The 21343-nt window shown below is 36.7% G+C and overlaps 1 protein-coding gene across 1 annotated transcript in view; it reads right to left on the minus strand.

The window, feature by feature from the left end:
- ABCB1 (ATP binding cassette subfamily B member 1) overlaps positions 1-14542 on the minus strand; it is a 47782-nt gene extending 33240 nt beyond the window's left edge. The window contains 5 exon segments of the mRNA XM_036406499.1: positions 358-418; positions 1158-1273; positions 2087-2249; positions 7068-7182; positions 14369-14542. Of these exon segments, the coding sequence (XP_036262392.1) occupies positions 358-418; positions 1158-1249 (153 nt within the window). The 5' untranslated portion in view covers positions 1250-1273; positions 2087-2249; positions 7068-7182; positions 14369-14542.
- Between the last annotated feature and the right edge of the window lie 6801 nt (positions 14543-21343).

Consider the following 21343-nt stretch of genomic DNA (forward strand, 5'->3'; position numbering starts at 1 on the left):
TAGAGGACAAGATCACACTCAGTGTAGGTATATGGTCATGCTTCTTACTGTGAACATGGAAATTCCTATCTTTCATAAACAAATATCTGGTTTGGGTGTGTTTAAGATGGTGATTTACCAAGGGAACACTCCTAAGACTACTTATCTGTAAAAGGCAGCTTCTTTAGTATAACTACATCCACAAAAAGAACTGCTTGATTTCTATACTATGGTCAATATTCTGTAGTATGAATATATTTGGTAGAGACAGCATCATATATTCAGGATACTAACACAAGTGCAACTATTTTTGATTACACTTTGAAATGTGCCCGTGTGTATGTATATGTAGACATATATAGAGAGAATAAACCTTACCAGTGCAAATGGGCTCACCACCTTAGGTTTTTCCCCTTTCTTCTGCTTCTTCTTTGCCTTGCTAAAAAAAAAGTGTGGTAGTTTTAGTGAATTTAAAAAGAGACCTCATTTTGCAGAAATACTAATTCAACATATTAGTGCAGTTCAATTATATTATAATTTTGAAATAATTTTACAGCAAACAATTGTGTAAAATGGGCATGATTTACTGGGCATTCTTGAGATGTTTCTATTTAAATTGTCAGAAATATAAGTGGCATCATCTCCTAACTTCTATAAATTTAAGTCATGTTCTTCCCAGTTCACCCCTTCAAGGATGAAACATCAGTGGGGCTCTATCTGGTCAGGGAAGTTGTGAATTAAAGCACTGTATAGATTTCAGAACAGAAGAGAGGAAAACTTTTGTACATAGTGGATAGGGAATAGATAACATGTTCAAGGTATGTAAAATGTTGATTGAGCACTCTACTAAAAATTTTAAGATAATTTTTAGTAGATTACATAAATGCATCCAGTATTTCCATTCCAATATAATTTCTGTCATATTTTAGAATTGTTTTTCTAGTCAATACTGAGGACACTTAGTCCTTTAAAGGAGAAAATAAATAGTCCTTTTGCATGAAATGAATATGCCAATCAATGCTACTCTTATGTTGATACAAAGCTTTGTCTTACTAGGTCTTCTTAGCAAAATAAATTAAAATAAGGTTTAAAATACGAATTTCAATAAAATATAAAGCAAGGTAATGGAGTCTAATAAGCTTCAATACATAATGATTACTATATTCAAGAATACTTACTGTTTGTCTTCAGATTCATGACCCTGGCTGGATGCAATGATCTCATGACTATTTCCATCTGCAGTATACTTCTTTTCATCTTCAGAATGCATTTTAAATTTATTGAAGATAGTTTCCTGTAAAATAATATTTGACTGAGAAATACACAATCTTAAGCTGAGGACAGCAATCTCAACAATCATTTGTTTGAAAGAAAAATATGGGTACTTATTACAATCAATGAAGTTATTAATAGCATATATTGCAAAGTGAATATTCATAATGCACAAGTATAAGCATATTGAAAGAAGTCCAGAAGTTTGGTGTTTCCTTACAAACATTTATATTCTGTATTTAGCCATTTGATAACTCTGTCATTTATTTAATTTCATTTGAATGATATAAGAGTAATATTTTCTGCAATGCAGCACAAATATACAAAATAAATGAAAAATTAAATGTGTATTTAAAAGAATATGCAGTTAATTAGATTTGTTTTAGTTATCAGTGAATTTATAAAATATCTCTGATTTTAAAAAAACCCTCCAAACTACTGACATACCGCAAAAGGCTGCTCCTGGTTTGTGTCTTACTCCTCTGAAAAATTATTCAAACCTGAGCAGAATTAATATGGTTAAGGACATGCAGCACGATTGGACTTTGCTCCTCTTATGTAAGACAGACATAACAAATAGCTTTCTGTTGGATTTTTTCCCACTCCAATAGCCTCGTTTATCTTGGATAATGAAATGTATGCACTTTGGACTGTACCTCCCTTTTCCTAAAGAGAATACTAGTCCTTGAATGCATGCACAGTTCATTGTCACCTGGGAAAACAAGCCTGAATACTTCCATCCATATTCTGAATATTCTTCCACCAGAAAAAGTTCCCTGTTATAGGTACTGTTGTTTTAATTATGCCCCTTAAACTGAAAGGAACTCCTCTTTACCTTATTAGAAATGTTGCTGAATGCTTGAAGTAACTGTTGCACTTAAAGATGAATCCATTCTTGAATACACAGTGAGAATGAAACCAGGTAACACCAAAATATTGTTTTAATCTTTTGCTTCCTTTCCCATCTTCTAAGTCTAATCCAGGAGAACATTACCCATCTAGCATGAAAGAAAACAGGATTTTACTACAGTGCATATAGTTCCTCATTTGAGCAACTGCAGAACAGTAAGATGAGTTTCAGACTCAGTTTAGAAGTGTTTTGGAAATAGCTCTGGTTAGCAGAAATGTGCTTAACTAGTATTCTGATTTTTGAATGTATGTTTATATTCTAAACTGTTTGAAATGGGCCATTTGTTCTACTGTGGAATGTGCTGTTTTTATCAGTATTTGTAGGCATTGCTTCAATGAAAATAACAAAAATTTTAAACAAATAAATTATTTGCACTTCATAACCCTTATTTCAATGTATGTATTAAAATAGACATGTTTAACAATTTATGAAAAATTAAATAAAAATACATGTCATAGAAGACAAGAAGGTTTACATGAATTTTCCTGTAGATCTTCTATCACTTTACTCACACAAAATTTACTTAATCTGATAATTACCCAGAAAAAATTATTTTTGTTCCTTTTTGTTTTGCATGCCTATAATCTCAAAATGTTAGTGAAACAGTATATTTAGAATGTTTTGGAATAGAGATAGTCTTATCAGATTAAGGATTACTTTAGAAAGGGTAGTTTATCATTAGCAGTCGAGAAGAATATAAAGAGTTAATAAGTATTGTATGTTTATCAAAAGTCATTGTGATGTATTTATATAGAAGTATATCCACAGCAGTTACTGGGAATACTGGGTTTTAACTTGTGTGCCTAAATGCTTTCCTGGAGAGAAAAAATCCTGGAGAGAAAATCAGAGACTGGACTTGATCTTAATGGACTGGTCCAATTATTTCAGTGGGAACAAAAAAAAAAACTAAAGTAAGAATCCTTAAAGAAAAGTCAATTGATTAAAAAAAAAAGAAAAGAAAAGGAATAGTTTATGCAGTTCTTTCACAACTGTTTTGCCCTAAATGGAAAATAGAGACAACTATGAGATCTGTCAGAATGTTCTGTTATCTCATTGCCATGTCTCAATGCTATTGCAGTGCAATCATGATAAGAAACGGAAATAGAAATAAAACACAAGAGCAATTTTTACCAGAGACTCTCTTGCCTGCATAAAGTAATGCAAAGAAAATGAAACACATCTGTTTTTATCACACTAGAAGCTGAATCAACTAAATTGATATTAAAAAGTAGGAAAATTGGGGAAGTAAAGTATTTTGCATCTACTTAATAAGCTACAAAACTCTGTAACTTCTCTATAGCTTCTGTAGTTTGTTCAGTCACATAGCTCCACAATTGCAGCGAATTTGAAATCAGAGAAGATCTTTAGATCTTTCTTCTAATCTCTTATATCTGGTTTAAAACCTATAATTTGGGTGAAAGTATACAATTTCAGCCTGAAGAGATTAAATCTGTAAAATAAATCAACAGTAACAGAATCTGAGGCATTACCACTGCACATTACCTGAGTATATGAAAATCGTGTGGGTGAACATAATAGCTGATTTACAACCACAATGTACAAAACCACCTAGAAACAATGTAGGTGCCAGTCAATCTAATCTGAGGAGAAATACTTTCTCAACCAAAGTCTGGTGACTGGTTTTGCCCTAAATACATCAGCAGGATTCATAAAGCCAGTGTTTGAAAATTCAGATCAGTTATTTAGTTACATCAACAGCTTACCCTCAGCTTTAGCCAATCTTTGACATCATCAAGGGGGAATTTTTAATTCTATAGGCCCAAGACTTGAAGCATGAAATCTTGTGTAGACATTGTCCGTATCAAGTAGACATTGACTAGAAGATAAATAAGGATGTCTTGAAAGCAGAGTGTCCTGGTCATTCAATAGTTCAAGACAAAAGAAAATGGTTTTTTTTTTAACTTCTACTTGCTAGTCACAAAATTTCTCACAGAAGAGGGATGTAAACAGAGATGACCAATCTATGACCTTTGAGCTATTTAAGGCTCATAAACAACTTAAAATTCCTTCTCAACCCAGTTTGTTATATTATGATTAGAAGAAGCAGAGATCTGGTAATATGGGGACAGTTGGACAATTAAAATCCCTTGTTGCAGAAGCAAATAAAGAATGGCTGATAAGTTTCATCCACCTGGACTGTCAGAACTTCTGCTACATGTCCATTTCAGCCTTATCCAACCATGGACCAATGGGATTTTATGAAGACAATGACAACTGCAGCTCAAAGAGCTACCTTTGAGTTATGGAGTAAAAGAGCTACCTTTAAGTTATGGAGTAAATGTTTTAAGAGATTTTAGCCAGTTGAAAGTTCAGTAAAGTGACTCATGAGGTCAGGTAAGTTGGCCTTGTCTAAAGCAATGCCTGTACAAGAGGAAAACTTTTAATCTTACACTAAAAATTACAAGTGGTCATAAGTTTGTTACGCTAAACTACGCTAACTGCTTCTATGCTCCATCTCCCCTCATAGACATTGTTTAGTTGAAGATAGAACAATACCTCTTGCATATTACAATTTCTGTGAAGCTCTGCATCATCAGATATATTTTCTATATGAAAATACTTATATATATTCATAAGGCTTACTTAATCCCGTCTTTGTTAAGACAGTAGCCAATTTCCCTTTGCCTAACATACTTTTATTGTGTCTGCATTGTAGTCACACAGCTTTTTTAGAATTTTAAGAATAAATACTTTTCATGTGTTTGAAATAAGATCATAGGCCCCTTGAAATGTTCAGTCAACATTGATTCCATAGACTGAAGCACAGGTAATTCCCTTCTCTTATATGTTATAAATGCATGGTTTGAATAATCTCTCTTGGGCACTCCAGTACAATGAGAGATGGTATTGGCACAATATACAAACATTAAATCATTCTTTGAGTCAGTGCTCTTACAGACCATTCACCAGATTTTTCAGTATAACTCTGTGATTTAAGTTGTAGTTTGCATGATCATAACATAATTTTTGGACTGCAGTTAAATTAGGTATACATAGATCATCCTGTACCATACTCACTATGAATTATTTCAGATTGTTTCCATGTATTTAACTATCTAAATTTACTTATCCATTCCCCTTCTTGTGTCAAAATGTGTTCATATTCTATTAACAAATTGATAATGAGATATGAGTTTCTGAAGCTGCAGAAAAAGGCATTTGAAAAATAGGGTTCTCAGGTTCTGTGGTTAAGTTTCAACTACATATGCTTCTAAAAAATAATTTTTGTTGGGAAAATCTCATCCCACAAGTCATACGTTGTATCTATGCACTCTTTTTTATCTGATGCAGGCCAGCACATCATAAATTGACTGATGATATTTGAACTACTGACATAGAGACATTAATCTAATAATGATAATCACTGATATCAGAGACAAACTGTTGAAATGATGGCACAATGCCTTCAAAATTTTCTAAACAATATCAAGAAAAGCTAACTTTTTAAAATATACTTATTAACAAAACTAGCAAACAAGACAAGAAACTGAAGCAAATACTTCAATGTCTGCATATATTGTGGCCAGAGAAAAATCACAAATACTACCTTTTTCTTCTATTAACTTTAAAGATAGAAAGTTGGATTTTGTAATAAGAAACAGGTAGGCAAAATGCTTGAAAGGATTGCAGGAATCATGTAATGATTCCACAATGACATTCAACCCTAGCATAGATCAGAACACCTGTGAAGAACCTGTGATTTATGGTACTAGAACTCCTGCTCTAGTTAAGCAGCCTGTTAATCAGGGCTGGAAAAGAATAATACTCTGTAAAGGAATTTTGCCAGCTTGAATACTATTCTACGAATGATAATTTTCCTGTATGAAGGGAATTATTATACTCTCAGAAACTGAAAATTTTGTGTTCCTTTAACTATGCTGTATGTTCAGCTACAGGATAATGTCTATTGTAATTGCTGGACATTTTATTTTTCCTGGACGAAGCATGAGAACAAATCAAGTTAATGTAAACATCAAGCTTCTCTTTGTGTTTAAAAGGAAAGCCTGTTCTGAAAAGCATGTTTTAAAGTTACAAAACTCCACTCTTATTGTCTGTGATTTGATTTGGAGTTAATTCTTTATTCTCATAAGGAGGACTGCCACAAACCAATGTCACTGGATTCCTACTACTAATGTGCTAGTTTTCAGCTTTACAAACTCAGTCTTGTTTCTGAAAACATAATCATTACTTGCTGGATAGTTGCATTTGAAGTTGTATTATTACTACAGTTAAAAAATAATTTAAAGGAATATAATACAGATCATTAGGGTTTTAAAAATGTTCAGGACTTTATTTTACAAATGAAAACTAACAGGAAAAGATAAAATTACTTTTTGTGCAGCTGGAAAGCATTTATCCCACTTAAATCTGAATCAAATACATAATACCATGACATGTCCAATTTTTGTCCATGTAACTTTTCTAGGCAAGGATATGTCTGGTGACGTTATAACAGTACAAGTAATCCTTCCCTCACTGCCTTTGACTGGACAGTGACTGTTTGCCATGCACAAAGAGCCCTTTGTTAACTGAATACACTCAGCTTAAAAGTATTCAGCAGTTACTGATTAGTTACCACACATTACCATTTTTTGATAACATGAATTAACGAAATACTAAACTGAGTGTTGGTATATTCAGTGCCCATAAGCAAGAAACAGGAAAAGTTTTTGTGGGCCAAGGAGTCCTCAGTGAGGTAGGGCAGAGCTGGTTTCTACTGCCCCTGGAATGGATCCTCATTGGGACTGAATTTCTGTCTTCCAAAGCCCTGCTTTTCCCTCAGGGTTTTATTTCTTTTCATGATGATATTTTTTTTCTCTTGAACACCTAAACTGCTGCTTAACTCCATTTCAAGAGACTTACCTCTGTCTGCAACCTTTCTTACCTTGCAGAACCCCAGTTTTATCGACTTTTTGCAGTTCTTGCTCCAAATTAAGCAATTTCCTCAAAGGTCTGAAAGATGGTTACACTTCTGTCTTGGATCACAGACAGCTGAACACCTGAGAAACAAGGAAAGGAGTTTACAAACTCACTATACATGAAATATATAACTGCATTGATATTATATTTTATACAGAAATCAAAGCTATTGACTGATTCCCATGTACAATACTATTTAAAGCCATATTTTCTAAATGCTTGCATTCTATTCCATACTATCTGTGAAATGTCTAGATCACACAGGAAATTATAAGACTGAAAAACCTCTCATTCAACTTTTTCCCAGTAATACTGAATTTCAAGTTTTTGTTTATTTCTATAGCTACAGTTCATTATATGTGGAAGACGTATGATGTCAAAATGCTGTCCTGTCCATCCTTCTTCCTTCAGATAATATCAAATATTACATATTAAATTCTTAACAGGTGTTTGAATTCTGTACCTTCACAGTTAGTTTCCAAAAGCAAAGATGGAGAACTTCAGACTATCTGGACTACTTAGAGTTTTTCTGGATGTCTAAAATGAATTGTTCTTGAGACAAGTTAGACCTGTTACCCCTTCCCTGTCCACAACAAATAGGAAGAACTTCTTCTTTCACTTCACTTTACAGTACTTTCAAAATTTTAATGCTGCTTTCACAAGTCTTGCTTGTCATCTCTCAACAAAAAACCCAACAAAAACAAAACCCCAAACCAAAAGAAAACAAAAACCCCTGGCCCCCCTCCTTCCCCCCCAGTTCCTATAACTCCTCTAGGCAGAACTGGTGTTTTTGATCTTTGACATTACTATCCTCTTGACACAAACTATTTCAAAGATTTGGGGTTTTTTCAGGAAAGTAGCCCCAAACTAAGGGTTATTTCAATAGTAGGCAAATATTTTTACTTTTTGTAAGTAATTTGACTTCCTTTTTCTGTGGCAGTATGGAAGTATACTTAATTATTTTATTTCACCTTAGACTTTGGATTTCATAGCTGTGGTGAAGAGACTAAAAATAATCCTCTCATAAGACATTGATTATGGCACTGTGACCACATTCTGCATGTTGTCTTTAACCACAGTCAAATTGCCTTGTTCCTTTTTGATGTTTACTGTAAAACAAATGATGGTGCACTCTAAGGTAAATGTGCTTCTACAGGCAATTGGATACTGTGCAGACACATGTTGACAGGCTCCAAACCTTTCAAACAGCCATAACCATAGACAATAGAGGCAATGCTCCTTCATATAATTTTTTCTTCCAGAAACATCTGCCATGTGCCACACCTCTACCTTACATGTCAACACTAATGATGCCTGACAACAATCCAGGGAGACTTACCAGGAAGATTCCAGTTTTGATATCAAGATATGTCTGCTTGTGATCGTTTTGCAAGAAACAGTTCTAAAGAGACTGGAGGAAATAACTCTTCACCATACAAGACTTCAGCAATTAGAAAATCAGATTTCTCTATTTTGTGGCCAGCTACCTTGTGGCTACAGTAACTGAACGGGCAATTACCTGCAGTCTTCCTAGTGACTCACATTAGATGCCCTCATGTCTGATTACTCTACCTGCATCTTCTCTAAGTCCCTATTTTCCTAATTCCATAAAGGATCTTTAATCTTAATTTCCATAAATTCATCATAAGATCATTAAAATGTATTTTGATTACAACAAAGTTCATAGTTCTATCCGCAGGTATTATCCTTGTTAAGGGAAAAACGTCATTTTCTCATACACTTCCCACTGAAACTTGAATTTATTAGACTTTGCGTAGCAAATCCAGATTTCAGGGCATTTTTCTTATTTATTTCTTACTGATGCCTAAGTATAAACTTTGTGTAAAAGTGACATAATATATTAAACAGTGAAATGAAACTTAAGAAGTGCTAATCATGGCCAAACTCATTTGAGTAATATTAGTAAATTCAGACTTTCCTGACAAGAAACAGAAGAAAGCACCCACATAAGATATTTAACTACTCAGCAACCTCAGAGGTCTTCCTCAATGTTCCTCCCCTTCCCTGTGTGGACAGTGAAGTCACAACATGATTTCCTACTTCCCAGACAGAATGGAAGATAAAGGCTGCAGGTCAGAGGCAGAAGGACTGGCGGGTGCCTCCCGAAATGTTGATATTCACGGGGACCCTTGAATCACAAGGCTTTGGACAGTGTTGCAGCACCACAAAATGGTAATTGAACAAAGTGATCTCTGCTCATATTCCAACTTCCTCACTCTTTGCACTCTAGACATCCTCCTTTCTGACTCAGCCCTGTCATGACCTCTGTGCAGTTTACATTCTGTTCGCATGCAATGACACGTGAGCCTGTGCGAGTGCCACAATAGTACATGTAATTCCTTGATTTCTTTTTATAGTCAACAATAAATCAGGAATGATTAACAGCTTACCCTGATTAAATAAGTGTTCAGAGCAGTCCTGTTTCCATAACACCCCTCACTGAGGACAAATGAGTTTGTTAGTATGGAAAACATTCAAGAAAGCAACTCTTAGCATCTCATTCGAGCACTAGTCAAACCAAGATACCTCCTACTGTAAGGAGAAATCTACTCTCCTTGCATTCATTTTCTGCACCTGGCATGCAAGGAATGCCATAGAAATTAGAGAACCTAAGGCAAGTATCCTAAGGATCCAGATTCCCTGTGGGCAAGGTGTGCTTATTAAATGCTGCTGAGATTCTTCAATGGGAGCATCTGCTGGGGTTCTTTGAATAGTCAGTACTATGAAGCAGAATTAAATTTAGAAAATTTATCTTTTTTTAACTACCTCTGGTGAGTATCTATGGGATTTGGCATGCAAAAAAGCCTTTTATCTAACCAATAGAAGAAAAAAACTGGCAGTGACTCCATGTCATGGGCCATTTGCAAAAGACATTATAGGACTTTTCGTGGTGTCTGTAGATGGATATATTGTTTAATTACCCCACACCCTAAAGAAGACAAATGATTTCTGCAGTGATCACGCATGGCTGGCAATCAGTTAATGAAGACATCCACTGAGCTGGAAGTTATAAGCAGGTGTGAGCAGAACCAGGCCAAGTTCTATAATGAAACTGATTCCATGGTATGGTGCACAAGAGGCAGGAGAACGTATCTGCCTAGGTTTTTTATGGAACACCTTGGCAACATTTTAGGAAAGAAAGATGCTTATTACTGTATGTGACAAGACTATAAAAATTTCTCACACACTAATGGCATAATCTAATGTGTATATGAAATGGTATGTTTACAAGAACAAAAATTATTGAAATACAGTACTTCATTTTGTTCCAAATATATATGTGACAAAATCTCTTTCTGAATACTGGTGTGATGCATTGTTTCACAGAATAGACTTACAACCTACCTTCCTAATAGATTTCCACCTGTAGTCATATATCAAGTAAACAGAACTATTCAAGAGTAGTAGATCTCTCAAGTAAAGCATGTGTACATGTTTCCTTAAGGCCCAAAAATGAAGCTAAGTCATCATGAGTGCATGTCTTTTCATGAACTGGGGGTTGGATTGTGTTATTGCATTTAATTTGTTGCAGAGTTCACCTTGCTCCATTAAATCCAGCACTAGAACTAACAATTTCCTCTGTTTCACAAAAGGGTGAAGTTGGGCAGGCAGAATAATGCTTACCTCAAGATTTCATAGTAAGATGTTCCCCATAAACATTCTAACCCCAAGAACAGTAAAAGATATCTTGCTCCTTTTTATGTGCCACCACTATGGTAGTCATCAAAACATCCTTTGTGAGACCACAATATTCATAGTAGTGGCTATTCTGATAATGGTAAACTAATCAAACTGATCTCCTCCCAACAGATCACATGGATACAGATAAGGACCTGATTGTCATGCCATATCAGATGACTAATATACATTAGTGTTAAACCATGATAGGAAACAGAGGAAAAGAATAATTACATTGTTCAACTCCCTCAATTCCTTCTTCTTCGTATATATTTAGATGAATACATGAAAAAAGAGGGGTGAACAATAGAAAAGGAAAAATATAAATGTATATCTTCTATATTAGCAAAATATGAGTGGAAATAATGGCAAATCTTACCAAAAAAATGTTACCTCTGTTTTGCATCAGTTTTAATCTAGCTGATAATAAGAATGCTCAGGCTTTTGTCTGACTTTGGATCTGTGTGTGTAATACTAGTCTAATGGTGTTTAAAAGTAGATTCTCAGTTTCTGATTGCTAGGTTTACCTTATAGTTTCTGCAGTTAACCATTTACTAACTTGAAGACACACCCTGAAATCTCTACTGCACAGATGGATTTCTGCATACTCAGAAAAGCCATTTTACTTCATTACTGGTCACCCAGAACACAACTGTCAACTATACATACAAAGATATAAGGGAAACTCAAACCATAACTATACTGAAAATTCAGGTTAAAGTGAAAACAAAATAGGCTTTTATGACCTAGTTATGATGTTAAAACCAAAACAGTGGTAAAAAAAGAATGTACCCTGCTGGTTACTCCTGCTTGGGTTGTGCTGCTCCTAAAATGTGGGAGATTATTATAACAATAGCAGCCGACCTGACTGCAGAGCAAGAGGATTTGCTTAAAACTTGAGGCCACTGAATTCAGGAACTTTTAAAATGGGGGTTTTGGGGCTAAAGGATTAGCTTTCCTTAACTAGTAAAGATTGTACAGCTTCAAAATGGAGTATGATTATCAGCTCTACTGCAGGAACAATTTCCTGTAAGAAATTTAGTAGGCAGATGTCTCAGAACAGTTATCTGAGCAATGACAGGAGACTTGGCTAGCAGGTTATTCCACCCAGAATACTATGAGACTGTAAAATATTGTGAATTCTGAGATAATTGTTGGTATTGGCATCTGGGAATGTATCTGATGAAACAACCACTGTCTTTCATGTAGCAGTGGTACAAGACTTAAGCTAGCAAGAGTAATTATCAGACCTGGGAATCAAGCAGAGCTACAATGGAAAGAGCTGCAAATTCAGCTTCAGCAGGTATGGACAAGGAAAATGGGCAAGGTAATGGAGGTAAGAAAGAATACAAGGAAATCCCAGTTCTGTGGATCTCCTAAAAGGAGATGTCTATATACTGTGGACTATAATTTTCAGAAATACACCCTTAAATGAGGCAGTCTCCATTTAAGACAATGATAAAAAGGAATGGAAAAGGAAAAAAACAGTCTTCAGTGTGGGTTAGGCTCTTTATGTAAAAAGAGGTGGTAATGGTAACTGCAAAATATTCTTGGACAAAATAATAAAATCTTCCTTCAGGGGACATCAATGAAACTGCAGGAAGAAAACATTTGAGTAAAATTTGAGAAAAAGAGGCAAAGCTTTTAGAAAATGGAATAGAATACATAAATTCCTTGCTGGCTCATTTTGTCAAGCAAATAAAAAATCATGAGGAATGAAAACTATGGAAAATAATAGCTCCCTCTCAGCAAAGCCCTCAGACATCATCTCTTCCTCTCAGTAACAAAGTCTAGGGAGACTCTGCTGTTTATTTGCCCCTGGTCTAGTGGTAAAATTACAATATAACCAATGGAAATGGCCAATAGCCATATCAGTATGGGTTGGTCAAGGGAAGAACATTAACTACCACTAGTGAGTGCCATGATTTTAATTGATACTGTAGTGTCAATAACCACTCTCCTCAACAAATATTTATTCCAGCTATAGCTCAAGAAAGAGTGAAAATGATAAAACTTGCTGCACTGTATGGATGAATGGATGTTCAAGTATCTTTATTAAGATCTCTGCCCACAGTTAAAAAGCTGCCAAGTTCAAGAGTCTCCTCCTGTTTCTTCAGGAATGGGAGGATCCCTTTTAGGAACACCAGGGAATTATTGGCACAGCCTTGTTGAAACAAAATGGATTAGCTACAGATTTTGCTACGGATGTTTGTGGAATTGGGCCTGACCAGTGGGAGGTGAGGGTGGAGTGATTCCTGCAAGTCATTGATGCTTTGTTATTAAGAATCCGGAGGAAGCAAAAACAGTGGATATTTGGGTAACAGAATTTCCTCAAGTTTTGTGTGTCTGTAATTTAAAATGTGAAAAAATAGAAATTGTGTTTTAATGGCAGAGGAAGGACTCCAATCCACCATCAACAAGTTTAATGGTAAGCAAGATTTTAGTACAGAGACCTATTATTTTAACATCCTATTTGTCCAGGGTTAAAAGCAAAGAAAAAATGCTAAAAGTGAGATTTTAGCACTTAAATAATGTAACCATCTCTCAGGTCGTTTGTGTGCCTAAAATTCGTGTAACACTAAGCAGATTATTTGACTGTTTTGTTACTGATTTTGCCAGTGCTTTCTTTGCAATTCCACTAACAGAGCAGAGCTGATAACCTCATCTAGCTGTGAGAAAGTAATGTTGTTTTATCCATGTTCCTCCAGACCTTCAGACAAAATACAACACATATGCATGAAATTACCATCAGAATGTATTATGTCATACCACATATGAATGATATGTCAGTACATGGAAAAAGTAAAAGTTTGGGAATATACTCAAGAAGTAGCCAGCATTACTCAAAACAGAGGTTTCAAAGCTAATCATGACAAAACTCAGGTACAATCTAAAGTGAAATACTCAGTCATAATTTTAGGTCGAAGGAATGGTGATGCTGGCACCACCAAAGGGTAGAACTGACTATGAGAGTCCATGAATGAAAAAATTGTATTTGTTTCACTTTTGCAGCTGCTTACATTTTTGTGAGAATCATATTTGCAGAAATTAGTAAACCACTAATCAAATTAGTGAAGAAATCTCACAAAAAAAGAATTGAAAGAAAAAAAAGAAGTAAAACTGCACTAGTTCAAATGCTGGCCTTTAGATGTATATTACTGTAAGCTGTTTCATGTTCAGCTGGCCACTACCAATCTACACGGTGCTGTTTAAAGAACACAGAAATAAATTTATTTTGCTGTAAGATTCTTAAGATTTGTGGGAAAAAAACTCTATACCTTATTAAAAACCATGTTTAGCATGAGTATAGGCAATTAGTTTTGGATAGGCATCACTAGAGGCTGCTTTGCAGCAGTTCATATCACACATGCTCCACTAAAGTACATATCACACATACTCCATTGAAGTACATAATCAGTGAAAAAGTAAAAACTGAATATATATCAAATCTAGGCTAGCTGGACACACTGCCTTTTATATATAAGAGCTTTCTGTAGAATAAGGCAAGACTTTATCACTAGCTCTATAGGGTTTTTAATCACTGGAAAGAACAGAAGTGCACTTTACCTTTTTATGTGTCTCTCACCAGATAAAAGCTCCGTTATTGTCTTCGTGCCACAGGTTATTCTGTGTGGTTCACAAATGGCTCCAGTTTTTATCAAAAGTATGGAAAATCCTCTATTAGATATGCTGGGCAAACTAAAAAAGAGCTGTTTGCTTTCACTCTGCACAAGCAACAGGACCACAATCTCTGCTAATGATGTTAAAAGAGAAACCCTAAGGAAATGACCTAGCTTCATACTTGGTTTCAGACCGGATACATCAAGCTTTAACCATTTGGCTACCAAAGTATGGCAAGCTGCTAGCCTCTCCATCATGGAAAGGAAATCCTGAACATAGGTTAATAGAAGCACAGAGAAAAAAAATGCAGGTCATGTAAAAGCCTGCCAAAAAGAAACATATAGAGGTAGCAATCTTGGAATAATAGTCAAACATACACCCTTGCCAAGGTTGTGGTAGTCCCAGTAGATTTGACATTGGAAGAAACAGCCAGCTTGCAAAAAAACTGAAGAAAATATGAAGCAAGGTACAAAAAGATAGAGCAACTTTACAATATGGAAATGAGGGTTTATGTAGGAAAAGTTTAATAACTGGAGCAAAGGAAAATATAACAACAACAAGAATAATAATAGTAGCAATAATAATGAAAGAGAGAGAGAGAGAGATAAAACCCAGGAGAAATTAGTGACGCACAAGATAGCTGCTCACCACTCACTAACCAATGCTCAGCCTGTCCCTGTGCTACAACTGGCTCCTCCCAGCCAGCTCCCCCCCCTTATAGGACGTTCTGTGGTAGGAAATATTCCTTTGGCCATCTCGGGTCAGCTGTCCTGACTATGCTCCCCTTGCTCCCAGCTCCTTGTGCAGCTCTTCATTGGCAGAACATGAGACACTAAGAAGTTCTTGACTTAGGGTAAACATTACTTAGCAACACCCAAAACATCAGTGAGAAACATCAGAAGAAAATGAACTCTACTCTGGCCAAACCCAGGACAACAGATAAGGATACAAACAGACTACACCAGAATATATGCAAAGTGGGAGTAAGCATGGTTTCCTAATTCTAGACTCACTGACAAAGGTGGTTGAGGTAGTTCAGTAAAGAAAGCTATAGCCAAGTGTACCACCATGCAGGCATTTATCATTGTATTTTCCAGATGCAATTTAAACTAATAAATTTATTTGAGACAGGGAACATATATTCCAGGGAAAATCATCAAGGAATTACGTGGAAGCTCGTGAAGAAAAGAAAGGCACGTGTTGCTGTGAACTTGCAGTTCAAGGTAAACTGAATGGCCCAATGGGATTTTAAGAATAGCACTAAGCCATAAGGTGAAAAATTACAGAAAGGTTTGGGATATTGCATCATCTTGTCATTGTAATGACCTGTGAGCCCCAGCTTCTCCCAGTTTCATGTGATTTAGAGCTGTACCTGGGAGAAAAAAGTCTGCCCAATGTTTTAACTGAAGAATAGCTACTGACCCTATCTAAACACATGGAAAGAGATTAATGTTGCTATAGCAACTCAAATGGGAAGGAATGCTCAGTGCACTAATAAACAAGCAAGAATGAACCACTACTTTGCAGAATGGCAAGGAGGATGGTGAGCAGTGTTGAATATTTTCCACTCAAGTTTACAATCTAAACTGTAAATGGGATGAACTAGCTCCAATTATAAACAAAGCAGGATCTTATGTATATCAAGATAAACTCGTAAATGGAAAATGGCCTAAATAGTTCCAGTTTCAATTTTAATTATGGCAAGGTAAATAAGCTAACAAAAGCAAGAATGTTATAAGTGTTGCAGTTAAAATTTAAGAGTACATATGGGAAGTCTCACCAGAATTATAGCCAGCAGAAAGGCTTTTAAAAGATGCAGCATAAATTAATTATTGAGTTTTGTCTTAGTGAAGTCTGCCTGTTCTTATTTTTATTATTAACTATGTCAGGTTCAAAATTGTGACTATTTGCTTGCATAACAAAGGAAATAAGCACCCTGCTCTTTATTGATAATAGACCTTATCTGTAGTGACAGTGGAAAACTCTTTTGCACCAGACAATGAAAACAGTGGATACATGTCTCCACTACTTTAAAATTGTGGGAAACAAATGTGAGGGCAGAATATATAAACTGCTTTTATTAAAGGGCCATTGCAACACTGACCCAGAAATGGATTTTGTGTGACTGAGTACAACAAACCAAGAGTTTTTATGGGTACCATTTTAGAGGGAGTAAAAATGGTGGCTGGAATTTTGAACACAATTATGTAGAAACTTTGATACCTGATACAGATACACGTAATTGTTTATTTGTATTTCAGTAGAAATTGTCAGAAGATTGTGCTCTGTGTAGAGAAATAAGTAAGCCATGCTTCTCATCTAAATAATTTTGGGTAAACATTTGCAATGTTCACCTACACCAGCAGAATTATAATATCCAGAACATCAGCACCTTAGGACTAACTGGAAGCTTTATAATTAAAACATTAAGGAATCACAGAAAACTGAGCAAATAGCTGAAAAAGAAAAGAGTCATGAGTAAGCACCAAGTAGTGAAAAGACATATTGCTTCAGAGAATCAACAACCACTAAGATCAGGAAAGAATGAAGAAACCTTGAATCTGCTATGGTAATTTTAGAGGAGAGTCAAGCACTGTTAGAAGAATCCAATATTTTAGCCATAAATCATTATCTGTGTATTAACTAGATGTCATTTTGTTACAGCTTGCAGTATGTCTTGTAGTGTGTGACAGAAGAGCTGGGGCTATCTGGAACTATTGCAAAAAAGACCTACATAGATTTTGCAAGAAAATCACAAGACTGAAGCAGGGTGATAGTGCACTTACTTGTTCTGAGGCAGTACCCAGCCTTGAGCCAGCAGAGTGTGAGACTGGGTTCAGAATCACAGAATCACAGAATGGTTGAGGCTGGAAAGTTATTTGGTCCAACCTCTCTGCTCACACAGGGTCCCCTACAGCCCATTACTCAGTATTGCATCCAGATGGCTTCTGAATAGGTGGTTTCCTTTCCAGGGAAGGAGACTCCACAACCATTCTGGGAAAGCTGCTCCAATGCTCAGTTACCATCACAGTAAAGAAGTCCTTCCTTATATTTAAGGTGGAATTTCCTGTGCATCAGTTTCTCCCCGTTGCCTCTTGTCCTATTGCTTGGAACCACTGAAAAGAGCCTGGTCCATCCTCTTGACCCCCACCCTTCAGATACTCACAAACACTGGTGAGGTCCCCTCTCAGCTGCCTCTTCTCAAGGCTGAACAGGCCCAGTTCCCCCAGCCTTTCCTTGTGAGATGCTCCTGTCCCCCGATCATCTTCGTTCTCCTCTGCTAGATCCACCTCAGGAGATCCATTTCTCCCATGTACTGATGATCTCAAAACTGAACACAGCACTCCAGATTTGGCCTCACCAGGGCTGAGTAGAGGGGCAGGATCACCCCCCTTGACCTGTTGGCAATTCTCTTCCTAATGCACCTCAGGATACCATTGGCCTTCAAGGTCACAAGGGCACTGCTGGCTCATGGACAGCTTGGTGTCCACCAGGACTCCCAGGTCCTTGTCCTCAGAGCTACCTCCCAGCAGGTCAGTTCCTGGCCTGTACTGATGTGTGGGATCATTCTTCCCCACGTACAGGATCCTGTATTTGTCTTTGTCAAATTTCAAAAGAGTAAGAGCCTGAATGAGAGATGCAGGACTCTAGGCAGCTCTTCAAAATGCAGTTTATTACATCAAAGACAGTCCAGGGTCGTGGGCGACAGAGCCTGTGCCTACAGCTGTCAGCTCCAGCTGCAGACAGGCCTAGAGACTCTTTAATTTTGGTTACAATGCATTACAGACTTTTCTTTGCTGAGCATCTGAATACAGAAAACCAATCTATACCTTAACTTTTACCCATAGCCTATCATAACTACTATAATTACCATATTCATGTTACTATTCTCCAATCACTAAAAGTTAGGATGTTACAGTTTAAGCTAGAAGTTGTTTTTCAGTTTTCTTGCAGTGGAAAATTCTGAGACCTTTTTTCTACTTGCAACATTTGCTGACTTGTTTGCCTGTGCTATCTTTCTGCTTGGTAAAAACATCTTCTTGTTTGAGGTGGGTTTATCCTTTGCTCTAAGTTATAAAAACCTCTTCTAACATAACCTTTGCCTTCTTAGTTATCCAGTAAGACTGGCTCAGCAATTCTTTACTTCTGTACCAAAACTTGCTTTCATTTCTATTCCTTCTTCAGATTCTACATTCAAAAATCTTTCTGCCAAGTATACATATCTGTGAGACTTTCTTGTCAAACTTTCATCCTTCCCAACACAAAAGGTTCTGCTCTGCCAATCCCTCCATCCTGTCCAGGTCCCTCTGAAGGATTGCACGGCACTCCAGGGCATCAGCCACTCCTCTCAGCTTTGTGTCATCAGTGAACTTGCTGAGGAGGCATCTGCCCCTGCATCCAAGTAACTGATGAACAAGTTAAACAATTCCAGTATTGAACCTTGGGGGGCATCACTAGTGACAGTCCAACTAGACCCTGTGCCACTGCTCAAAACCCTCTGAGACCTGCCATTCAGCCAGTTCTCAATCCACCTCACCAGCCACTCATCCAGCCTGCTCTTCCTGAGCTTGCAAGGCATGGGGAATTGACAAGAAGCTTGCCAAGGCAGAAGATTTTTATCAGTAAGTATCCTAAGCATGATATAATAAATATTTGCTTGCCTTGAACCCAGACAGAAATACACTAAACCAGCAAACCCAGCAACAACAAACTAGCATTTTGTAACACAGCTAATCATACAGATAATATGGAACCACAGACGGACAGAAACTTGGGGTACAGTTTCCCAAAAGTGATACAGAAAAATACTCTCAAGTAATAAAATCTGAAAAATAAGAACTAAAGATGCAGAACAAGCAGATATGATCCTCTGCTTGTTTTGATTGAGAAGGAGTGTTGAACATTAAAACTTCAAGGATGGGAGAGCAAGAACAGGGAGAAAAATCATTCACTTAAGTTCTACCCTTACTGAAGAGCTCTTAAATCTGACCACCCCAACATCAGTGATTGAAACCCTTGAGAACTACAAAAGCAATTGCCACAGCATCCATCTATTCATTGCAAAAAGGGATATATTGCTCCTGTATGTGTAGGAAAATCATGTCAAGGTTTGAATTGCATACCCGTGGAAAAAAAAGGATCTTAAGATTTTTTATCTTCTATTACTGATCAAATGAGGCCACCAAGTGGCAATGTAAATATTTTAAATCACAAAGGAAAAGGGTAATAACTTTTAATAACATAACTTTGGAATATGTAAAAAAAAATAATCAAGAGAAATGAACACAGATCAAATTTTATGTGCCATGTCATAAAGCCATTTCTCTCACAAGTAATCTCATAAGCATAACTTTCAAAAGCTACAGTGTTTAAGTCATGATGTCTTCAAATATTGCTTTCTTACTCATTTCAGGCAAGCAACCTTAAACCAACTTGAGTTTAAAAACTCAGAGATTGAAATTTACATCCTTCCAGTCCTAAATCACAATCATACTTCATATTTCGGTGTTTCATATTACTTTTCCTTGGCCATCTCTACTATGATGGTATAATTTTGTAAAGTTCAGGTTTGTTCTTATTCTCCTTCTGTTCATGACTGTCACCCAAGTATGCTCTAAAAAGGCATATGGTACTCTGCTTTCCTCAATTCCTTTCACTCCTTCCACAGAACTAAGTATCAGCAGTATGCCAAAAAAAGAAGGTGGGTGGAATTCCATGTTCTAACATGTCCTCAAAACTTCCTTTTAAAGGCTCCTGTACAGATTTTCTAAGATATAAGGATAAGCAATAATGCCAAAGTGCAAGATCTACAAATAACCTGAAAAATTGACCCATTCTGAGAATTCTCGTAGGATAGAGCAATTTGGAAAAGTGCAACTACAACTTCAAATTATACCTATCATGTTTCAGTACCAAGGTGTTGGTAAATCATATCTGTAGATACTCATGTAGATACCCAGATCAAGAAAAAAAAAAAAAGCCCAGCAAAGCAAAAACTAAGCCTAAACAATTTCAATCCAGGAAATGAAAAAGAGCAAGTGTGTATGCTTCCTACATATACAGACTCACAGAATTGTTCTGGTTGGAAAGGGCCTCTGCAGATCATCTCGTCCAGACCCCTGCCAGTACAGGTTCACCTGGAGCAAGAGACACAGGAACATGACCAGGTGAGTGTTGAATGTCTCTGGTGAGGGCACACTCCTTGACCTCCCTGGGCAGCCTGTGGCAGTGCTCTGCTGCCCTCAGCATAGAGAAGGTTCTTCCTTTATGTTGAGATGAAATGTCTTTTGGTTTAGTTATGGTTCATATACAAAGCCAGGCAGCTGACTGGAATCCATGAGATGTGTTCTGAACTATCAGTATACTCAAAATTACCCTAAAGTGCAATAGTAAAATATATCACATCTCACACCAAGTTGTGTTTTGCTCCTAACTGAGGGAGTCTTATGTGATAGTTTGAGATCATTTTTGCCTACTATAAATGACAATACAGTGCCAACTTGTGGACTAATCCTGGTCAGCAGCTAAGGCCCACACAGCCACTTATTCACTTCTGCTCAGTGGGATGGGAGAGACAGAATTGTACTGGAAAAGGAGCAAAACTTGTGGGCTGAGATAAAGATAGTTTAATAAGTGATGCAAAGCAGTATATGCAAGCAAAGCAAAGAAGGAATACATTTACTTCTTCCCATCAACAGGCAAACCTTTAGCCATTTCCAGGAGAGCAGGGAACAGTTACTTGGGAAGACAAATGGTGTAACTCAAATGTCCCTGCTTCTTCCTTCTCTCCCTGAGTTTTTACCACTAGACACAATGCCATATGGTATGGTTCCTTTTATCAGCTGGAATCAGTTGTCCTGGATGTGCCCCCTAACAGCTTCTTGCACATCCCCAGTGCTTAAACATCTTTGCATCAAGAAT

Source organism: Molothrus ater, chromosome 1, assembly GCF_012460135.2.
Source record: "Molothrus ater isolate BHLD 08-10-18 breed brown headed cowbird chromosome 1, BPBGC_Mater_1.1, whole genome shotgun sequence".
Lineage (NCBI taxonomy): Eukaryota > Metazoa > Chordata > Aves > Passeriformes > Icteridae > Molothrus > Molothrus ater.